Source organism: Heptranchias perlo, chromosome 13 (genome assembly GCF_035084215.1).
Source record: "Heptranchias perlo isolate sHepPer1 chromosome 13, sHepPer1.hap1, whole genome shotgun sequence".
NCBI lineage: Eukaryota > Metazoa > Chordata > Chondrichthyes > Hexanchiformes > Hexanchidae > Heptranchias > Heptranchias perlo.
In genome coordinates this window covers 38392710-38415516 of record NC_090337.1, presented here as the reverse complement: position 1 = coordinate 38415516, position 22807 = coordinate 38392710, and the positions used below count along the sequence as shown (strand labels likewise).

General features: G+C 39.6%; 1 protein-coding gene across 1 annotated transcript in view; it reads right to left on the bottom strand.

The window, feature by feature from the left end:
- lekr1 (Leucine-, glutamate- and lysine-rich protein 1) overlaps window positions 1-22807 on the bottom strand; it is a 179213-nt gene that overhangs the window by 116504 nt on the left and 39902 nt on the right. The window contains exon 3 of the mRNA XM_067995349.1: window positions 10998-11212. Coding sequence (XP_067851450.1) covers window positions 10998-11212 — 215 coding nt within the window. The remainder of the gene's footprint in view (window positions 1-10997; window positions 11213-22807) is intronic.

Genomic DNA, 22807 nt, shown 5'->3' with positions numbered 1-22807 from the left:
ATGGTTCACTTTCCACAGTGCCCTGCAGCAACAGGAATCTGGACTAATTAAATAAGGATAGAAAAAAACATTCCAAGTGAATTTGGGCATTTGAAAATGTAGTGAACAGACGGCTGCAACTAGCAGAATAAAATACATCTGGAAACATTCACAATAATTAAAGGAAATAAATTCATTATTTGTTTTGAAATAATGGAACAAAGTTAAAGCACTTTTATTTTCCATAAGAATACTGTTTTTTAAATACTTCAAATTGTTTTAAAGCTTCATATCACCCAGAGACACAGATACAATATTGAGCTCACCTGCAAAATGGTGACTTTGGAATAGTTGCAGGAGTGCTACTCCACTTCTTATTAAAGTGTCAAATGTTATCTGTTTATTTTGCACCAAATTTTCTTTAATCCTTTTCTTTTTATAATTTTTTCCGTTTAACAGATGGTTACATACATCTTTAAATGGAAAGTAACGAGTGACTGTACCACTGGGATTTAGGCCTCCTGGAAAATGCAGCAAAACTTTTATCCCCACTTCCATTATATGTAAAAATGTTCATAAGAGTTAGGGATATGTTGGAAGACCAGTACGCTAAGGAGAACATTAGCAGTTTAAGTTGGCTGAAAAAGGTAATTAGACTAGGGTTGCATACTTTTGGTTGCTATTTTGTAAAGCAAAAACTATGAGTACAGTGAGGGGAAAGGGTTAGGTACATTTTTAAATGTATATCATATGACCGGTTTTCAGCATTTTCTACAGCATGCTTTTAGCAGAGAATGTGACTCTTTGTACACCTGTGAAAAAATAATTACGAATGATAACTATAGTTTAACAGTAAATGCATGCAGTATCATAGATTACAATAGGAACATGATATATCAATTTCCAATGATTTTGAGACTCAAAGACTGAGATAGAAACACGCATAGTACTTGTATGCCATACATATATAGATGTGCATGGAATTACTAGTTGGATTGTAAAATTCAAGTTTATACTACTTTACTCTATTATACATTCATACCTATTTATGTTGAACTCAGTTATGTCGATATCCTGCTTATATCGACAATTTTTAAAAAAATTGATTAGGTTTAAAATTTATTTGAAATTTTACTTTTATTATTATAAATGTACATGTAAGTCCAAATGCCCAAATATATGTAATGTTCACTTTCATCGACAAAATTAGAATGGTTCCCAAAATGTCGACATAAATGGACAGGACTGTCCTTCAATTTAGAGAGACTTTCGATTATCTGCCAAATTCCATTCTTTACAGGATGGGGGAGGGTTCACCCTTCCATTATGGCATCGAGCTTCCATTGTAGTCCATGTCGTGATTTTCTCTTCAACTTTTTTTTAAAAATCATATAAAAGTGCAACATAAACAAAATAACTCTAAACTTAAAAAATATGGTTTTCTCTACTTTTAAACTTTTCTATCTATTTTTACTTCTAAGTATAATACACTTGTTTCACTAACAGCCACTGGTGGAGAGAATGACTTGTGTGCACAGCAAACTCTACATTAATAAAGCAAATGAGTCACTTCCAGGAACCCAGACAATACAGATGCCTTCTCTTGGTTCCAATAGAAAGTAACATGGTGTGAATGTGGATTAATTCATAGTGCTAATTCTATGAAACAATCCTTGAAATTCTAGTTCTTTCATTTGGCAGACCTGGACCTCACAGGTGGGATCCACGTGCAGGCTTAGTCCAGGCCTGACCTCACTCGGTGTACCGGCCACCACTACTGTGCTGAGGCAGAAGTGAGAACAATAAACCTTTTACTTCAAAGACTTTCACTTGTACTTTAAAACCAATGTACATATCAGTGTCAAGAACAGAAAATATTAAAAACACTCAGTAGGTCAGGCAGAATCTATGGAGAGACCAGGCAAGTTAATGCTTTTGGTGGAAAGGGAGGGTGGAGCTGACAAACATAAAGTCGTGACTCTCTCTGTGAATGAAGGGTCCACATTGGAAACATTGGCAGGCAAGCGCAGAATTGATTAATTGATCCATGTAGTAAGTTTAATGCTCTTGTTGTGGATTGTTTAATTTTTTTGTCTTTATTATATTAGAAACCTTATATTTAGTACTAGCTCCTATGGTAAGTGGGGAAACAAGATAGTTATCGAAACAATTTTCAAGAAATGCTTGGAATGATTTTGTTGGGATCTTTCTCATTTCTTTTATTGGCAGCTGTTTGCAGGCTACTGATCCTTGATTTGTGGCTTTTATATCTCCTTGTTATTTATTAATTGGTACTTGTTGTGTCTGTTCAGTTGTGATATGTTATTTTATGGAAATAGTATTTGAGCCAACCAGGTGCATGTGCGATGTATACTTTTCATTAAATTTTTTCCCCTACCACTCTTGCTTCACAACTGTTATTTGTACATTTTTTTGTCTGGTGACATCTGGATATTGCAGTTTCACAGGAGGGTGTAAATTGCAACTGTCAAGATGCATCCCTGTCACACACAGAAAAATTTGCCACGGAACATAAAACCCCATGGTCCTTTTCTACCTGATTGTCATATACTGGCTTGTATTCCCTTGAGTATAGAAGATTGAGGAGTGATCTAAACAAGGTGTTTAAAATGATAAAAGGATTTGATTGGGTAGATAAAGAGAAACTATTTCCTTTGGTGGGGTCTCCAAAACAAGGATCAGCCATGATCTCACTGAATGGCGGAACAGGCTCGAGGGGCTAAAGGGCCTACTCCTGGTCCTATGTTCCTCAGGAGGCAATTTTAAATCCCAAGAACAGGTGGGTTGGGTGCGGGTTAGAGTTGAAAATAGTTGTTTTTTTGGGTCGCAACGACAAAATTTTCGGACTTTGCATTCCCAGTGGGAAGCCTGTACTTTTACGCGCAGACATTAAACCCGGAAATAAAGCCTGGTGGCGGTCACAACCCAAAAAACAACTATTTTCAACTCCCACCCGCCCCCAACCCACCCGTTCTTGGGGTTTAAAATCACCCCCATAATCTTAAAATTAGAGCCAAGCCATTCAGGAGTGAAATCAGGAAGCACTTCTTCACATAAGGGGTAGTAGAAATCTGGAACACTCTCCCCTAAAAGGCTGTGGATGCTGGGTCAATTGAAGCTTTCAAGACTGTGACTGATAGATTTTCATTAGTTAAGGATTTCAAGGGATATGGAGCAAAGGCGGGTAAATGGGGTTGAGGTACAGATCGGCCATGATCTAATTGACTGGCGGAACAGGCTCGAGGGGCTGAACAGCCTACTCCTGTTCCTATAACATGGGTTGTCCTGGTGCACTCTGCATATTGTAATTCCACAACACGTTTAAAACATCTTCCATGATGTATCTCACTCACATATACATAGAATTTGTCAACAGCAGCTGAAAGTTCCAGCACTCAGGCCCAGATGAAATTCCCAATTTAAATCCCAGGCTCCAGGCAGAAAGGCAAGACAATGTGAGAAAATTTCTTGCAGGCATTTCTAACATTAATTAACCACTTTTACGGGTAAATTTAGTGATTTTGTTTTTGCAGAATTGTGTAATTTTTTTTGTTAGGTTCTAAAAGCTATTCTAGCTGTATACTCACTGCAACGGGGAAGAAAAATGGTGGACGGAAACAAGTTGGAGAAATACTGTTTTGTGATTGTTTTGTTGTACTTACTTGTTAGTGAATGGCAACTTTGAAAAAAAATGAGGGATTTGATTGCTCAGTTTTCTGCTAACTACTCATTTTTATTGGTACTTTTAATCACTTTATGATTCAATCACATTTAATCAATCAGATAGTTGATTGGTCATTTCACCCAATGGTGATTTTTTGCTCTAAGGATGTTTGATACTTTGGAGGTGTCACATGATGGTTGCATACTGGAGACAAGACAAGACTTTTTTTCCAGAAATATTCTTAAACAACAACTCCTCATCCAGTTTGGCTTTTCCGTGTAATAAACTGGATAGCCTGGTGGTGAAGGATAGAATACTAGAGCCTGGTCTTCAGTTGCTTCCAAGCCTTTATTCACAGAGCTCCACACAACAACTTTCCTATAAATGGATAGAAGAGTTCCCAATTGATACGCACCACCTTTATACAATTAACACTAATTGATATAAATTCACATGGATACAATTAACATTCTATGCATGTTTTTTCGCACCAGTCTTTTTCTCCTTTTCCACTTTTGTTTGTTTTCACTTGCCTTTTCTCAGTCTCTAGAATGGTTGGCTGCTTTTAGTTGCAGTGCTTAGCTACATTACAAGTAACATTTTAATCATGTTTGAAGGGACTAGAGTGACCAATGGAAAGATTTATCTATGGAGCACACATGGCAGATAGGAATGTTTCAAGCAGATCTGTCACAGATGGAAACTAACTGGACCGATACATAAGATGATAGATTGGATGTCACAAGAGAACATAGGAACTTCATACCAGGATCTGCTCATCAAATACATCATATGTGAAGGATAAAACAGGACATAATCAAATCAGTTGATAAAGTTTAGTGAGAGACAGATCAAAGGCACCTATGGAATATAAGAAGCTGAAAATAGTTAAGCACAATGGTATAAGTTAAAATTAGACCCCAAGATGTCCTTGACAGAGTCAACAAATTTTGAACATTTACTCAGACTTCAACGCCCTGTGACATGGATAATGACTGGGATAGAAAAGGGGGAGAAGTACAAATGTAAGAAAGCTTAAGAAAAATTCTGTAAAATATAGCATTGAAAGGAGAAAAAGAAAATGCAACCCCTCTTATCCACTGCAGTCATTCACACAGGCACAAATCAAGCTCTAAATCTGTCAGCATCTGTTACACAAGGACAGATGTCTGAAATGAACTGCAGATATCTAGCATAAACTCCTTAAATACATGAAAAACAAATGTTATAAAGCATTAAATAGATTCAGCTTAGAAATAATATAGTTCCTCATAATCAACATATATTCGAAGCCAATTACAAATATTGAACAGATATGAAAGCTTAAAAATCTTCCTATGTTCCTGTCTTCAAGAAAAGCACATCCTTTTATCATCAGAGCAAACGTGTTCATTTTTTGTGATTTTTGAAACATTCTCACAAACTCTTTGAGAAAGCATTTGGTGACACAATCTGTTTAAATGCACTGCTTCGAGCTACATTGTACCATGTTGAATGACAGCATAATTATAGCATCTACACAGCCTTCTAAATTGTCTTCCTCATCATGTCTTTTTCTTTGGAATTTTGCTTCTGTAAGACTTGATTAGACAGAAATCATTGGGATTTAATGATAATATCACTTTTCAAACTCAAATTATTTTTTATGAAATTCTATAGTAAAGAGGTAAGGTATAATTATAGATATTTAGATACTATTGATTTTAAAACTATTGAAAGACACAAACGCTCCAAAAGGTAAAGCCAAGCACAGTCATTTCTGCAGTTAATCTAAATGTCAATATGATGTGATCTACATGAGAATGGTTTTCTGGAGCAAGCTTGATTGCTTTATGCAGTCAGGGAGGAATTTCCCAGATTTTTTCCTGAGTCTGGCCACGGGTTCATTTTTTGTTGCCTTCCTCTAAGAGTAATACCAACAGCAGGGAAGGGTGGTGCACAAAGTTGAACCATCTAATGGATAGGGTGAGCGTGGATAGGCATGTTGGTCTTTTCTCACTTTTCATTTTGTACATTCATAAGGGGTGGGCATCCTATCACAAAATTCACATTTTATTTGCAAAATTTAACATTTGAAGTCTGCAGTGATCTCCTGCAGTCCATGAAGGAAGTAGTTCTGACATGAGATTAAGAGACCCATAAAAAGTGGGTCACCAACGTCATCGGATTATTGGGTTGGGTGAGTTATATCACGGAGTACTATCGACTGCGTAAGACCCATGCGTCAGGAGTCAATAGCACCACAGTAATATAAAACGTACTTTTCTATATTTTTGAGATTAATGTGCTCTTAGGTGATGCTTTGATGAATTTGACACACAAAGTGTTACATATTATATATGTCCTGCCGGGACAAACAATGGTATTACTCATATGCTCATATCTAAATTAGAAATCCCGTATTTCACAAAATCCTGGAAACAAATATAGTTAATGTGAAGATTCACCAAATCTATTACTTTAATGAGTTTAGAAACACTGCCATTTAAAAAGTGATGGCTACCAAAGTTATAAATCAGCAATTGACAATCAGTAAAATCAGATTTTTCCTCTAACGATCCTCGAGCATGGAAACGGCCAGTTTTGTGCATCATATGCTGCTCAGGTCTGACTGCGATTCTGGCAGGGTCTGAATAGAAAAGGGAGAAATGATAAACAGTAGGGAAAGAGAGCAAAACAATGGACAGAAACAAGAAAGAAGATAGAAAAAGCCACAGTGAGATAATGAGAGGAAAGAAACAGTAATAAAGAGAATTATCAGACAAGAAAGAAAAAGCAGCAAACCAAAGAGAACAAGCAAACAGAAATAGTCTTAGGCTTTATTGGGGTTTTTTTCTTCTCAAGGTAAAGGAAATCGTGCTAGGGAATGAGGCCTTTTCCTAGTGCCAGGGAAGAGCACTCACAAGTAAAGTCTGTAAAGTTCCCTCTGCTCAACAATGTACCTTAACCCCAACTGAGAAGAACAATCCATATTATACAAATATGAATTTTTCCATTTCCCACACTAATCATATATTGTGGCCTCTTTGACTAACACTGTTAATTTGGTGTCAAATTTGTTCCAAATTATGGGGTTGAAACTGCCAAATCTCATTTCCTGTTGGACTTTTAAAGAGAGATTTTCATCTATCAGGTCCAGAAGTGAAAGAAAAATTGCTAACCCAGTGGGTCAGGCCCAAAAATTAATGATTTCAAACTTTTTTTTCTTTTGCTATATTCTACAGTATACACTAAATGTTACTGATGCTAAAGTATCCTTGCTACTCTATCACCCATGTACACATAATTGTCACTTCAATATTTACACTGGGGGGGGGGGGTTTATCTAACCAATGATCGTTTTTGTATCAGGTGAAGATAAAACAGCCATATGCAAATTACAATTGAAGTGTCTTTCTCTTCCCTTCCCAACAGCTAACAAGACCTCCTCCTAATGTCCATTCAGCAAACGTACAAATTGAAATGCATTCTCAAACGCACACTAAGAACAGTAATACTGTACTCAAAATTCATGATATCTACAATTTTTAAAAATTCGTTCATGGGATGTGGGCGTCGCTGGCGAGGCCGGCATTTATTGCCCATCCCTAAATGCCCTCGAGAAGGTGGTGGTGAGCCGCCTTCTTGAACCGCTGCAGTCCGTGTGGTGAAGGTTCTCCCACAGTGCTGTTAGGAAGGGAGTTCCAGGATTTTGACCCAGCGACGATGAAGGAACGGCGTTTTATTTCCAAGTTGGGATGGTGTGTGACTTGGAGGGGAACGTGCAGGTGGTGTTGTTCCCATATACCTGCTGCTCTTGTCCCTCTAGGTGGTAGAGGTTGCGGGTTTGGGAGGTGCTGTCGAAGAAGCCTTGGCGAGTTGCTGCAGTGCATCCTGTGGATGGTACACACTACAGCCACTGTGCGCCGGTGGTGAAGGGAGTGAATGTTTAGGGTGGTGGATGGGGTGCTAATCAAGCGGGCTGCTTTGTCCTGGATGGTGTCGAGCTTCTTGAGTGTTGTTGGAGCTGCACTCATCCAGGCAAGTGGAGAGTATTCCATCACACTCCTGACTTGTGCCTTGTAGATGGTGGAAAGGCTTTGGGGAGTCAGGAGGTGAGTCACTCGCCGCAGAATACCCAGCCTCTGACCTGCTCTTGTAGCCACAGTATTTATATGGCTGGTCCAGTTCAGTTTCTGGTCAATGGTGACCCCCAGGATGTTGATGGTGGGGGATTCAGGATGGTAATGCCGTTGAATGTCAAGGGGAGGTGGTTTAGATTCTCTCTTGTTGGAGATGGCCATTGCCTGGCACTTGTCTGGCGCAAATGTTATTTGCCACTTATGAGCCCAAGCCTGGATGTTGTCCAGTATTGGGTTGTTATTTAAGGACAAAAAATAGACATAGGTACTTTTTATTAAAAGAAGAATTTCACCCCCATAATTTGTGGTTTCACAAAACTTTTACTTGTCTTTTGGATTCTTTTGATCACTCAAATATGTTTGCCTTTAGGATTCCTGTAACACTGCGCATTTCCTCAATTATTTAATCAACATTTAGAAGTTAAATCCTGCCACATGCACAAAATTATTTCTTCCCAATGCTGTTAAAGATCTGGCACTCATTCTTTAATCAACCTGCTGCCAGAAAAGAGGAGAGAGAAAACCTTGTGTTGTACACATTCAGAAATTGGTAACTTTATTAGGAAACATTTGACTGCAGACGGCGATCTGCCAGTGGGTATAGATGAACTGATTCAATATTCACCAGAATTGGATATTTTGTTTTAATAAAAAATTTTGTTTCAGTTAGAGAAGAGGCTATTGCAAATCCATGAATACTCTAATTCAACACTGGAAATAGAGGCCCCCCTCACTCTTGATCCTTGGAGGCTTTCAATGCCATTGCGCGCATAGATAAAATAATTTCTTGATGGACTTACTTTCAGATCAACTTCAAAGGCACACTGAGACAGATGTAATTATGTGTCAGTAATGGCTCATGAGGGTGGAGGATGTGGAGAGTTTAGGATCAAGGGAAGAATAAGTATAAGTAATGAAATGAAGGAAGTGGAGTGCTGCCTTGGAGCAAGTTGGAGATATGATTTGGCTACAGTGAACTGTGCCGCAGAATATTAGGCATAAGAAGATTAAGAGGCTATAGAAAAAGTAAAACAAAGAAAAATGGCAGTGAACAAGTGGAAACCACAAAAAAGGGATAACAGATATCTAGCAAAAAATAAGGGACATCCTGTAGTCATAAGAAACACAAGAGAGGCCAGAAAACAGAGACCACAGACCAACAAGAGATACAGAGACAAATATTTGAGACAGAGTAAAAAAATCTTGGGAGAGTTTCAGCAAGAGAATGAGAATTAGATTTTGTTCTTGGATTTACAAAATCTGCTTCAAAAGCCTTCAGTGTAAGGTAGAGAATAATATTTTGCAAAAATGTTCAAAAATACCTTTGAATTAAAATCTCTTTCGCATTATGAGTGGATTAAATTCAATTATACTGTACTTATTTTTGATGAGCACTTATACAGAACTGAGGTAAAACTTTGTTTTCTACCTGTTCCTCAGACTTCCAACATGAACTCTTCAACAGTCAGCAACCAACTGGCAATCAGACCATTTACTTGATGCTGTGTGCAGGTTCCTGGGCAGGTTCCAGAGTAGTTTCACCTCCTATGGTGAAATACCTGCCTTCCACTAGGCACAGCTCCACAGCAACATGGCTGGCAACACAGCAGTACATTTGAACTCACACCTTAGCACTCCATGGTACTGGAGAGTTGGGTTAATAGAAACATAGAAAATAGGAGCAGGAGTAGGCCATTCAGCCCTTCGAGCCTACTCCGCCATTCAATATGATCATGGCTGATCCTCTATCTCAATACCATATTCCCGCTCTCTCCCCATACCCCTTGATGCCTTTTGTGTCTAGAAATCTAACTAGCTCCTTCTTAAATATATTCAGTGACTTGGCCGCCACAGCCTTCTGTGGTAGAGAATTCCACAGGTTCACCACCCTCTGAGTGAAGAAATTTCTCCTCATCTCAGTCCTAAATGTCCTACCCCGTATCCTGAGACTGTGACCCCTCGTTCTGGACGCCCCAGCCAGGGGAAACATCCTCTCTGCATCCAGTCTGTCTAACCCTGTCAGAATTTTATATGTTTCAATGAGATCCCCTCTCATTCTTCTAAACTCAAGTGAATACAGGCCTAGTCGACCCAATCTCTCCTCGTACGACAGTTGCAATTTGTAATTTGTAATTTACAATAATGATACAATTTAATAAAGCAATTCAGTTATACATGCAAGACTAACAATTTATGCTCAGTATGCTGTAAAAAAAAATGAAACAAGATTACTATTTCTTTATCCAATCTACTGAAAGTGATTTTTCACAAGATAAACTTTTCAGTTGGCTAGCATGTTGCAGAAGATAATGTCAGTACTGCCAGTGGAAATAGAATTTCAATTTCTTCAGACTGTTAATTTCATCTTGATCAGAACAGTGGCTTATAGATGGGTGGCTACTGGAAATTATAGGGTTTATGAATGGGGCAAGATAAATAGAGGGACTCACATATTGATGGGCAGCCTCTAAGCAGGCAAGGGTTAAAGCCTTTTCCTTGAGACTCCAAGACAAATCACTTCCATTTTGTTGTGCAACTTTTGATGGAAGCCAGGGTAGTCTGAATTACCTGAGAAAGTAACTCTTGGGATATCAGCCAGCCCTATTCAATAGCCAGGCTCAGAAAATAATTTTTAGTAAAGGCATAATTATATGTACATGTTGTAAACAGTACACAGAAAATAATCAAGTTTGATTTTTTTTTCTACAAAGAGTAAAATCCTACTAATTGACTTCTTATGGTGTTTTTACCACATGATCTCTGCCTCCTTTAGAAATGTTTTGGCCTTTGTGGCTTTGTAACTGCAATGCTGAGCATCCTTTCCCCAAATAGAGTGCCTATTTTTAAACCCAGCCTCAACTAACATTCAAATTTGGCAAACCTGACAGTGAAGTTTGCCAATTTATATTCGGACCACGAGATAATATGCTTGGTACAAAAGCACTCCATCTCAGGGTAGGAAGAAGCAAGGCTAGCTTTATCCTGGAGAAGAGCACCTTCTGTCACCCAACTATACAGCAGTATTGACGACAATCATGGAGAAGTGTACAGCTCAGACCATTCACCTCCTGGCTAAAAGACAACAAACAGCATTTTTGGTAAAAAGGGGAAAACTAAAACAATGCATAGCTAATGTGTCGGATATTAGACTAGAACAACGTTTGTTGTTCAAAAGTGTCTTCAAAATATGGTGCCGTAAATTTCACACTAACCATTCTTTCTTCTGTTGATTATCACTTTTCAGCTGTTCCATAAGTTGGTTCATTGAACAAAGTTCTTCTTCCTTTTTTTTCTCACGGGCAACGCTTTCACGGTAAAATTCCATTTCTGCTTCCATTGCTTTCACTTTTTCTTCCATTAATTTGAATTCGCGATGTATCAGATAACTAACTCCACAATATTTACAAACAGTCTCATCCTGGGGCATCTAAAAACAAGCAAAGAACAATGGGACACAGAAGCTACAATTAAATCAGAGACTGCATCGTAACTAAATCATGTGGTAAATAAGTGGTAATGTTTATCTGCAGTGAGTTTGTCAATGTGTTTCCCACGCCAGTGTATATTACTGCATTATCATATAAACTCTACATATGACCTTTCCTAATAACATTTTGGTGCAGGTTAATAAATAAGCTGCTTTAATGTCTACATCATAATTAGACACTTTAATGCACCACAATTTATATTGGCCTGGTATTTGCTGCAACAACAATACTGGCAACGAACGCTATAAGTTACACTATTGTGCTCCCTAATCCTCCAGTGACGAATTTCCACCACAATTTGCTGGAAAAATAATTAGAATACGCCACATTGAGCATAGCGATGGATTGGAAGTGGCACGGCCAATGGATAGTTAAGAATTCATTTTGCTTGTTGATTTCTGCGGGAATTTCAACCTAATTTATTTGTCTATTTATTTATATCCGGCAGCAAACTACTGAAAGATACAGACAGGAATAAATTTTGAATTATCTAAGATAGCAAAACAACACTGTCAAAATGTGAGTTGTATATTTATAGTGAATATTTAAAGTGAAAGTAGTTTCCCTTTGGTTTCATAAATGTAATTAGCAACTGAATAAAAGGTTGAAGCTACGGCAGCAGAATTCATTCTTTCTTTCCTTCTCTCTCTTTCCTTCTTGTGTTAAAATCAATCTGCTGCCATTTAGTCCTGGCTTGATGCCTCAGTTCATGTATTTTGTGAATTTTGGACCGGAAAATTCGTTTCCGTTCCTATAGTGTGTAGCCCTACTATAGAGAGGAATTAAAAAGGAAGATGGAATAGCAATAGATATTTACAATTGAAAGCCGTCCAGCACCATTCTTTAACGGTCTAAGTGGCAGTGGCGATCGCAGTGACATTACTTCAGCAAACTCATGATCGCCATTGATTTTAAAGGGGTGGGCTATGAAAATTGATTCTTCAACCTTTTTGAACAGGGAAACAGCAGAGCGGCACAAAAGTTCCAGGGAATTGTGGCATGGCATAAGTAGTGGTGTGAGGCATTTACATCATAATTTCCTTGAACTTTTGCTCCATAAAACATAGATGCGCCATTACAATGGCATGAATCGGTACAAGTGACTTATGGTGTCCCACATAGATCTGTACTGGGGACTCAAACTATTCACTATATTTATTAATGACTTAGATAACACAATAGAAAGCCATATATCCAAGTTTGTCGATGACACAAAGATTGGTGGCATAGTGAATAGTGTAGGCAGTAGCATAAAATTACAAAGAGATATTGATAGATTAAGTGAGTGAGCAATGTGGCAGATGGATTTCAACGCAGATAAGTGTGAGGTCATCCATTTTGAAGCAAAAGAGGATAGATCCGGGTATTTTTTAAATGGTGAAAAGCTAGGAACAATGGAGGTCCAAAGAGATTTAGGGCTCTATGTACACAAATCACTAAAATGTAGTAGTCAGGTATAAAAAAATAATCAAAAAGTCTAATGGAATATTAGCCTTTATAATTAGAGGGCTAAAATATAAAGGGTAGAAAATTTTGCTACAGCTATACGAAGTCCTGGTTAAACTACATCTGGATTACGATGTACAGTGCTGGGCACTGCACCTTAGAAGGGATATATTGGCCTTGGAAGGAGTGCAGCGCAGATTCACCAGAATGTTACCAGGGCTCCAAGGATTAAATTATGAAGAGAGATTACATAAACTAGGCTTGTATTCCCTGGAATATAGGAGGTTACGGGGTGATTTGATTGAGGTTTTTAGGATTTTGGAAGGAATTGATAGGCTAGATAGAGAAAAACTTTTTACACTGGTGGGGAGACTAGGACAAGGGGACATAACCTTAAAATCCAAGCCAGGCCATTCAGGAGAGAAGTTAGGAAGCACTTCTTCACGCAAAGGATGGAAGAAATGTGGAACTCTCTCCCACAAAATGCAGTAGATGGTAGCTCAATTAATAATTTTAGATTTGAAATCAATAGATTTTTGCTAGCATAGGGTATTAAGGGATATGGAGCCAACGCGGGATGATGGAGTTAAGATACAGATCAACCATGATCTCACTGAATGATGGAATAGGCTCGAGGGGCTGAATGGCCTACTCTGGTTCCTATGTCCCTATGAGTCTCCAGCAAATTCTGGGCCAATGTTTTTTCTAGTGCATTCAGACCTTCAAAGAATCCACTTTCAAGCTATAACATAGTTGTAAACATGGACATGATCATACTTCTTGATATACAGTGAAAATGGATTTACATTAAAACGTCCACTATATGAGATTGCACTGCTTAATAACTTGGAGAACCTATTCTCTGTGATGGTGGTATGAGCTCACTGACCTTGAAGTTTAAGTGTTTTAAGTAGAAGCAGTGAACCTGAGCATCTCTTTAGCCATAGACCAAAAATTTAGTAATTTACTGGAATATAGGGTGTTCATTCACTGCAACCACACCCTGTGGGCTGAAGGGCTTTGAGCAACTGCAAGATGGCCCTAATCTTGGCTGCCCTTGATCCATCCATTCTCTCTAACTATACCCCATCTCTAACCTGCCTTTACTCGCTAAGATCCTCGAGTGTGTTGTCAACTCCCAGCTCCATGCCCATGGTGTGTTATCTCTGCTTATCCTGCTCAACCTTTCCATGGTATTCGACATGGTTGATCATCCTGTCCTCCATTGCCTCTCCTCCCTTGTCCAATTCTATGGGCCTGCCTGGCACCACTCTCACCTATATGGATGCAGCCAGCACATCTCCAGCAAAGCCTTCTCTTCCCTTCCATACACAATCACCTCTAGAGTCACCCATGGATTTATCTGTGGCCCCCTCCTTTTCCTTATCTATATACTCCCTCTTGGTGACATCATCTGCATGCATGGGGCCAATTTCCATATGTATGCTGATGAGAACCAATTCTACCTCTCCACTATTTGCCCAGCAAATCTCCCCCTCCCCCCGCCATTCTTGTGGCCCTATACCACGTCCTTTCCCATGATACATAAAATTTAAATTCATCATCCTCATCTTCAAAATCTTTCATAGCATCTCCCCACCCTACCTCTGTAGCCTCTGATAAGCTTCCTTACCCTCTCACAGCCTTTGGTCTTCCAATTCTGGCCTCATGTGGACCTCCCCTCCCTCCCTTCCCTTCACCCCACCAATGGTGGCAGAGGTTTCAGCCACCTAGGCCCTGCTCTCTCAAATTCCCTCCATAAACCTCTCCACTTCTCTCTCCTTTAAAAACCTCCCTCAAACCCATCTTTTTGCCAAGCCTTCAGTCATCCCTCCTAAACTTTCTTAGCTGGCACAGCATTCCATTCCTCTTACCATTTCACTGTAAAGTACCTTGAGATGTTTTGTACTTTAAGTATGCCACATATTATTATCAATTTCTAATATTTTAACACTTATACTGCCTGTGATGACATGGCTCTAAGAAATAATATTTTAGAAGCCAACTTATTTTTTAAAAACTGCCAAGTCTGCACAAGTAATACATGCGATGTCACACTCCTTCAGTCAAGGAAACAGTGGATGAAAAATATAGCTCCAGATTTAAAACATTTTGGTTTACTTAAAAATATTAGCTGAATTTAGGCTTTTGAGGCTTTTAAGTACTACAAAACAATTAGAAAGCTGCTTGCATCATCTTCAATTTCAAAGGAGGCTAAAATCTGCTCAACATAGGAGGTCAACCAAAGACAGATCCACCACATTTGTGATTCAAACAACACTCTTGCAGCTAAGAGACACATGCGTACAATTTCTCCTCAAAGGTTGGAGACATTAAAAACAAACTTCCATAATGTTGTACGCACTTTATCTGGCAGTTTAAATATTAAGAGACCCAAGCAGTAAATGTGTTCAAAAACAGTTTTGTAGTTTAACGAACTCAAAGTAAAAAATGAGAAAAGGCTACTCAGGCTCATTAATCTCATTTAAGTTTGCTTTCATGATGAATATAGTTTTTCACCCACCCAGCACCATATAATCTGACTGTGCCCTTCTACTATGCTCCCTGTTGAATCAGGAATCCTCAAGAACAGTGTCAACCTTGATTCAGTCCAAGGACCCATCTGCCTACTCAGACTAGGATTCCCAACCCATCCAGAATGACCAGGAATTTCCTGGGATCGAGGATACTTCTCGAGTGCTGCCTCCAGCAGCCTGGGAGATCAGCGATTTAAAATTCCCGTCGCAGTGCACCCCCCTCCCCATCTCTCTCCCCCCACTCCATGATGTCACCTGCTGCTGATGGAGAAGCCTCCGGCTCGGTGACGTCAACCACAGAGAGTCGCGATGGCGTGGAGCGCAGTTGGGATGGGGCTGGAGAGTCAGGAATCGGGAGGACTCGAAAATCACAGGAGTCGGCATTTGGGGGAGTCTCAGCAATCAGTGGGGGGGGGCTCCGAAATTGGGGGGGGGGGGTGGTGTCTCTGAAATGAGGGGGTCCCTTGGTTTCCCTTCTTCCTCTGCTCATAGGCGGCCTCCTGGTTCTTGGAACTTGTCGCACAACAGCTGCTGGCATGAGCAAAAATACTCGACTACAGGGGACCCAACTTTTATAAGGTAAGCGCAATAACATTTATAGAAATCATGTGATCAGATATCATTGATCGGGCATCACATGGTCAGAATGTCACATGATCAAACCTCCAGGAATGCCTCCAACCAGAGTTGGCAATCCTAACTCGGACGGATGTAAAAGACCTTAGGGCACTATTCAAAGAAGTGCAGGGGAGTTCTTCTGGTGCCCTGGATAAAACTTATTTCTCAACCAACACCACTAAAACAGATTATTTTGTCATATATTTCATTGTTGTCTGTGGGACCTTGATGTACACAAATTGGCTGCTGTGTTCACCTACATAATGATATAATTATAATTCACAAGAACTTCATTCGCTGTGAAGCACTTTGAGATATCTTGAGGACGTGAAAGGCACTATATAAATGCAAGTTCTTTATTTTTTTCAATAACAGTAATCAGAACTGTCCAATTAGAATCATTATAAGCAACAATTGTGTTTCTTATTATACAGCCAATTCATTTATACAATTTGGCAATATCCTCCTTCACTTCAGTCACAAATCTCTTGTAATAAATCTTAGCAAATGTTTGCTTAAATTCAATATATACATCAACCACATTATCTACCAATTTGGTTAAATCTTTCAGGAATTCCACTTGGCAGGCACAAACTGCCTTTCCTATCACTTGGACTGATCACCTTTACTCTTGTTAGAATGATGTCAATTGCTACCTTATATTTTTTTTCTCATTATACTTGTTAAGCCAACAGGCTGTTCCCCAAAGGCTTGGTGCGTAATTGTACCATGTGGGGTACTCAATCATACAACCCAGGTTCAATTCCTGGTGCTGAGTTATCTCCTCCCAACTGATAGCAATTTGGGGGCTAAACTTAGCCTCAGTGTCCCTGGGTTAGGAAAGGGGGGAAAATAATCAGTCAAAACTCTCACTCCTGATTGTCATGTGGTAATCCCTGCTGTCAAGTATTGGAGGAGGAAATAATTGGGATTGGTTATAACACCTTCCACATTGAATAACCTGCTGATAATCAATTTCTGAATTCACTCTAGCACACTTGGGTGAGGTAGTACAGTTCTGCCAACACTCAGAGAACCATGCCCAAGAATGAACCGATGCTTTCAGGAGGGAAGAAGAAAAAACTAGAGAAAGAACAGCTAACAACAATATAATTCAGGATCACACTTCTGATCTTTTTAATAGGAAAATATTATCCCTATTAGTCTTTTGACGTCAACTTGTTGCCACTGATCAACAAAACATTTCCATTGGAGCACCATCTCTTCTACCCTTATTTTTTAAATTACTCTCAGACGTACTCCGTTTGGTGCTGGTGAAAGAATACTTGTTTCCCATCTAGTGAGCTGTGGTTAGAGACCTTGGTCTATTCATTACTTGAGTTGAGTTACATTAATTTTCAGCTGACGTAGCAGGTGATGCAATAAAATTGTGGAAATAAAGTCTTCTATCGAAGATAGTGAACACGACTGTTACTGACTGGAAAACTGCATTTGTTTTGTACAGAGAGTTAAATTTGCCAAAATAGCACCCACATTTCTGCATACCGAGTGCGGCACCAGGGAGCCCCAGTAAAATTGAAGTCAATGGGAATCAGGGGGAAAACTCTCCAGTGGCTGGAGTCATACCTAGCACAAAAGGAAGATGGTAGTAGGTGTTGGAGACCAATCATCTCAGCCCCAGGACATTGCTGCAGGAGTTCCTCAGGGCTGTGTCCTAGGCCCAAGCATCTTCAGCTGCTTCATCAATGACCTTCCCTCCATCATAAAGTCAGAAATGGGGATGTTCGCTGATGATTGCACAGTGTTCAGTTCCATTCGCAACCCCTCAGATAACAAAGCAGTCCATGCCCGCATGCAGCAAAACCTGGACAACATCCAAGCTTGGACTGATAAGTGGCAAGTAACATTCATGCCAGACAAGTGCCAGGCAATGGCCATCTCCAACAAGAGAGTGTCCAACCACCTTCCCTTGACATTCAACGGCATTACCATTACCGAATCCCCCACCATCAACATCCTGGGGGTCACCATTGACCAGAAACCTAACTGGACCAGCCACATAAATACTGTGGCTACAAGAGCAGGTCAGAGGCTGGGTATTCTGTGGCGAGTGACTCACCTCCTGACTCCCCAAAGTCTTTCCACCATCTACAAGGCACAAGTCAAGAGTGTGATGGAATATTCTCCACATGTCTGGATGAGTGCATCTCCATCAACACTCAAGAAACTCGACACCATCCAGGACAAAACAGCCCACTTGATTGGCACCTCATCCACCACCCTAAACATTCACTCCCTTCACCACCGGCGCACTGTGGCTGCAGTGTGTACCATCCACAGGATGCACTGCAGCAACGCGCCATGGCTTCTTCGACAGCACCTCCCAAACCCGCGACCTCTACCACCTAGAAGGACAAGGGCAACAGGCACATGGGAACAACACCACCTGCACGTTCCCCTCCAAGTCACACACCATCTCGACTTGGAAATATATTACTATTGCTTCATCGTCGCTGGGTCAAAATCCTGGAACTCCCTACCTAACAGCACTGTGGGAGAACCTTCACCACACGGTCTGCAGTGGTTCAAGAAGGCAGCTCACCACCACCTTCTCAAGGGCAATTAGGGATGGGCAATAAATGATGTCGTTGCCAGCGACGCCCACATCCCATGAACGAATAAAAAAAAATACCCTCCCTTCAATGCAAAGAAAATCAATTATATTGAGATGACAAGTTATTGACTGGAAAGGGGAGGCCAGAGCCATATAATGTGAAATCCCGCCCACCGCCACCGCCGCACCCCCCCTTTCCCCATCATCACTTCCAGCACCCTAGAGTTCACAAATGTAAAGCAAGATCCTTATTTCAATCTGTCATACATACTGTATTCTGTTAGTGCTGGCGCTTTAGGAAAGAAGAAAATGTTCAATTCTTGACAACTGTCAACCCTCACCTTGATTAAAAAGAAATGGTAAATGTATAGTTATTTCCAGTAAAGAGTTGTTTATGTAAAGTAATTTACTCATGCAGAACAAATGCTAGAGGTGATTACTACTACATTTGTCGTCAAAGGAAGGAGTGTTTCTGGGGAGCTAATGGTTTCCATTTAATATGGAACAGCTTGCAGTATTTTTCTGGAACATTTAGCACCCAGTCGTCCTCACTTGCCGTTGCCTTGAGCAATAAGCAAGTAAACAATACTTAGTATATAGAACACAGAGTATTGGAGCATCTACTGCTAAACACAAATACAATACTGTTAGCCAAATGGAAACATATACCTAATGTACAATTCAGGTTTGAAAATTACTTTTATTAAAGGTTAAATTGTTTAGTTTGTAACATTTATCTTCTCAGTTAACAAAGAAGAAATAAATGGATTATTGACTTCGCTTTTGTGTAAGTATCGGAGCAGATAAATAAAGGACATACAGGGCACAAAATTATTAAAACTGTACTGTTAAAGGTAACTGCTTTATGGAGCTACCAAAATTAATTATTTGTAACTTCTAACTGGTCCCTTGGGACTCTATTCCTTAGGTAACAGCAGAAAATGCTAGAAAATAATAGGACTATGCAACAAATTTACATAAAACTGAAGCAATTCAATTATGGCTAGAGCCAGAAACAATTATTTCAGAGTTAAGCTTCTGGTTCAAAAATCATAAATCATAAATCATAAACATGTAATGAATAAGATTGAAAAAAGAAGGATGGAATCAGCCTTTTCCAATAAAGGAAACTGTCAGCAATGTGATGGTCTTATATGATTTGGGTGTGTATGAGTGTACTGGATAAACACCCTTCAACTTTGTGCATGCAATATCCTCTTTGCAGCTTACTATCCTCATTTCTGGTCAGGTGAATTTTACCAAATTCATTTGGAACTGATACAACAAACCTAAATTCTAATCAACCAATAACTGTACCTTGCTTCTCTCATTTGAAGCAGCAGGGAAAATGAATTCAGATAAGGGTATTGAAGTAATGCCATAAACCATGAGAGATAATTAGTGCAAAACCAACTGGAATTCTGAGCGCTCAAGTGTCTAATGAAACTCCTGTTTACTATTAAACTCTATTGAGCTTTGAACTGTTTATACTGAATAATTCAGAAAATAGGTTGAAAATCATTAACAAGATATGCAGAACATTATCAGAAACACCTACTTACTGTAGAGATGACTGAAAAATGTTAAGTGATATAGCACCTACAAGAATAATAAACCAACTATAACTTCAATCACTATTTTTTTTAAATCTGGGCTCAAGCTTCACTCACCATTCTCTCTCTCCCTCTTTTAATTTTCCTTTCTTGTTTTTTCCACCGAGGTTCTCCCTTTTAATGGCTCGCTTCTTTATTTTTCTCACACTCTTTTTTAATACCCCATTCTCCTCTATCTTTCCCCAACTTCTCTCTTTATTTTTAAAAGTGGCATTTTGCTTTTTACTTTTATCCCTCTCTGGCTCTAATATTAAAAAAATTCCATTCTCCTCTGTTTTCTCATCATTTCTTTTTATTGGCCCCATTCTGCACTTTTTACTTTCTTTAAAAACTCCACTCTCTTTTGTGAAGCAGGAAGGGATTTTTAAAAGAACTATTGTGATAAAACTTATATTGCTTTAATACTCTGTGCCTTCCAACTCCTGTGTGCAATGTGATGGGAGATCTACTAGAATATTCAGTCTTGCATCTAACCCACACTTCCCTTTTGTCACATACTTCTTGTATCATAATTTTGTCAAGCCTAGGTGTCACACATAGCTGTAACACCTGGGTATTACTTTTAATTGTAAGGTATGTATATTTACCTTTCAGTCCTCCCAGTGCTAGGTGACATGACTGGTTCTCCAACCTCCATCTCTCAGGTCAGTTCATCTAGATGGTGCTGCAGATATTTTTAGATAGGCTTAAGTTTATTTAAATTCATTTCTTTTTAAATTTAAGTTTAGTTAAGGCTTCACACTACCTTATTTTAGTTTAATGTATTTGTATAAAACTTTATTTATTTTACTTTATTTAAGTTCTCAGGCCTCCTGTCTGCTTCCTTCCTGGGCCTGCCAATGTTTCCAAACTCAGGAAACCCTCTTCAGACTTCTAGGTGCTTTCACCTGCTTGCCTGCTCCACTCATTACCAATACTCACCCTCTGCCATTCTTCTGCCAGCGAGTCCCAATTAGATCTTTGGCGTCCTGTTCATCCACCCTCTAGTAAGTCCTTCACCTTTGTCAGTTTCTCAGCACTAAGCCAGGAATTGGAGGGTGAGGAGGGGGGTGGGTTTAAAATAAAGTTATATTCTATTTAAAAGATTGCTGGGTTCTCAGCTTAGTATTGGTTTCACTATCTTTGGGTAAAACTCTTAGAATCTCTTTCCAAATTGTTCCCCTGCATGCTTATGCTCCTTCTCCACTTCCACAGCATTGTCCAACCCCACAGCCACAAACCCCCCGCCCCCGGCTTGATACAGAGTATCTCTGACTCATGAGAAATTTTCAAAGGAATGTTGAAAAGATTTTAAAAATACATATTTCACAATAAAATAAAATTACCAACAAAATTCTCCTTTGTGTCTTTGTGTCATTTTATTTGTAGGCCTAATCTCTCTAAAAAGCTGGAGTTGATGTCCTTTTCAGAGCTATAATTTCCAGTTTACAGGTGACAGGTTAAAAGGGCTGACAACTACATATGCACTGCAATTCCCAGAATGCCAATTCTGAGCATGTGCAGTGGAAAATGTCCCAGCATACATAGCATGATACAAAATCTGGTAGTGTCAAACCTACAAATACTGTACATCAGTAGAACAATTCATCTGGTTTTTATAAGAACATAAGAACATAAGAAATAGGAGCAGGAGTAGGCCAATCGGCCCCTCGAGCCTGCTCCGCCATTCAATAAGATCATGGCCTCAAATCTAAATTCATGTCTAAATTCCTGCCCGCTCCCCGTAACCCCTAATTCCCTTCACTTCTAGGAAACTGTTTATTTCTGTTTTAAATTTATTTAATGATGTAGCATCCACAGCTTCATGGGGCAGCAAATTCCACAGACCTACTACCCTCTGAGTGAAGAAGTTTCTCCTCATCTCAGTTTTGAAAAAGCAGCCCCTTATTCTAAGATTATGCCCCCTCGTTCTAGTTTCACCCATCCTTGGGAACATCCTTACCGCATCCACTCGATCAAGCCCCTTCACAATCTTATATGTTTCAATATGATCGCCTCTCATTCTTCTGAACTCCAATGAGTAGAGTCCCAATCTACTCAACCTCTCCTCATATGTCCGCCCCCTCATCCCCGGGATTAACCGAGTGAACCTTCTTTGTACTACCTCGAGAGCAAGTATGTCTTTTCTTAAGTATGGACACCAAAACTGTATGCAGTATTCCAGGTGCGGTCTCACCAATACCTTATATAACTGCAGCAATACCTCCCTGTTTTTATATTCTATCCCCCTAGCAATAAAAGCCAACATTCCGTTGGCCTTCTTGATCACCTGCTGCACCTGCATACTAACTTTTTGATTTTCTTGCACAAGGACCCCCAGATCCCTTTGTACTGCAGTACTTTCCAGTTTCTTGCCATTAAGATTATAACTTGCTCTCTGATTTTTCCTGCCAAAGTACATAACCTCACATTTTCCAATAATGTATTGCATCTGCCAAATCTCCGTCCACTCACCCAGCCTGTCTATATCCCCTTGTAGGTTTTTTATGTCCTCCTCACTCTCTACTTTCCCTCCCATCTTTGTATCATCTGCAAACTTTGATATGTTACACTCGGTCCCCTCCTCCAAATCGTTAATATAGATTGTAAAGAGTTGGGGACCCAGCACTGACCCCTGCGGAACACCACTGGCTACTGGTTGCCAGTCCGAGAATGAACCATTTATCCCAACTCTCTGCTTCCTGTTAGATAACCAATCCTCCACCCATGCCAGAATATTACCCCCAATCCAGTGATTCTTTATCT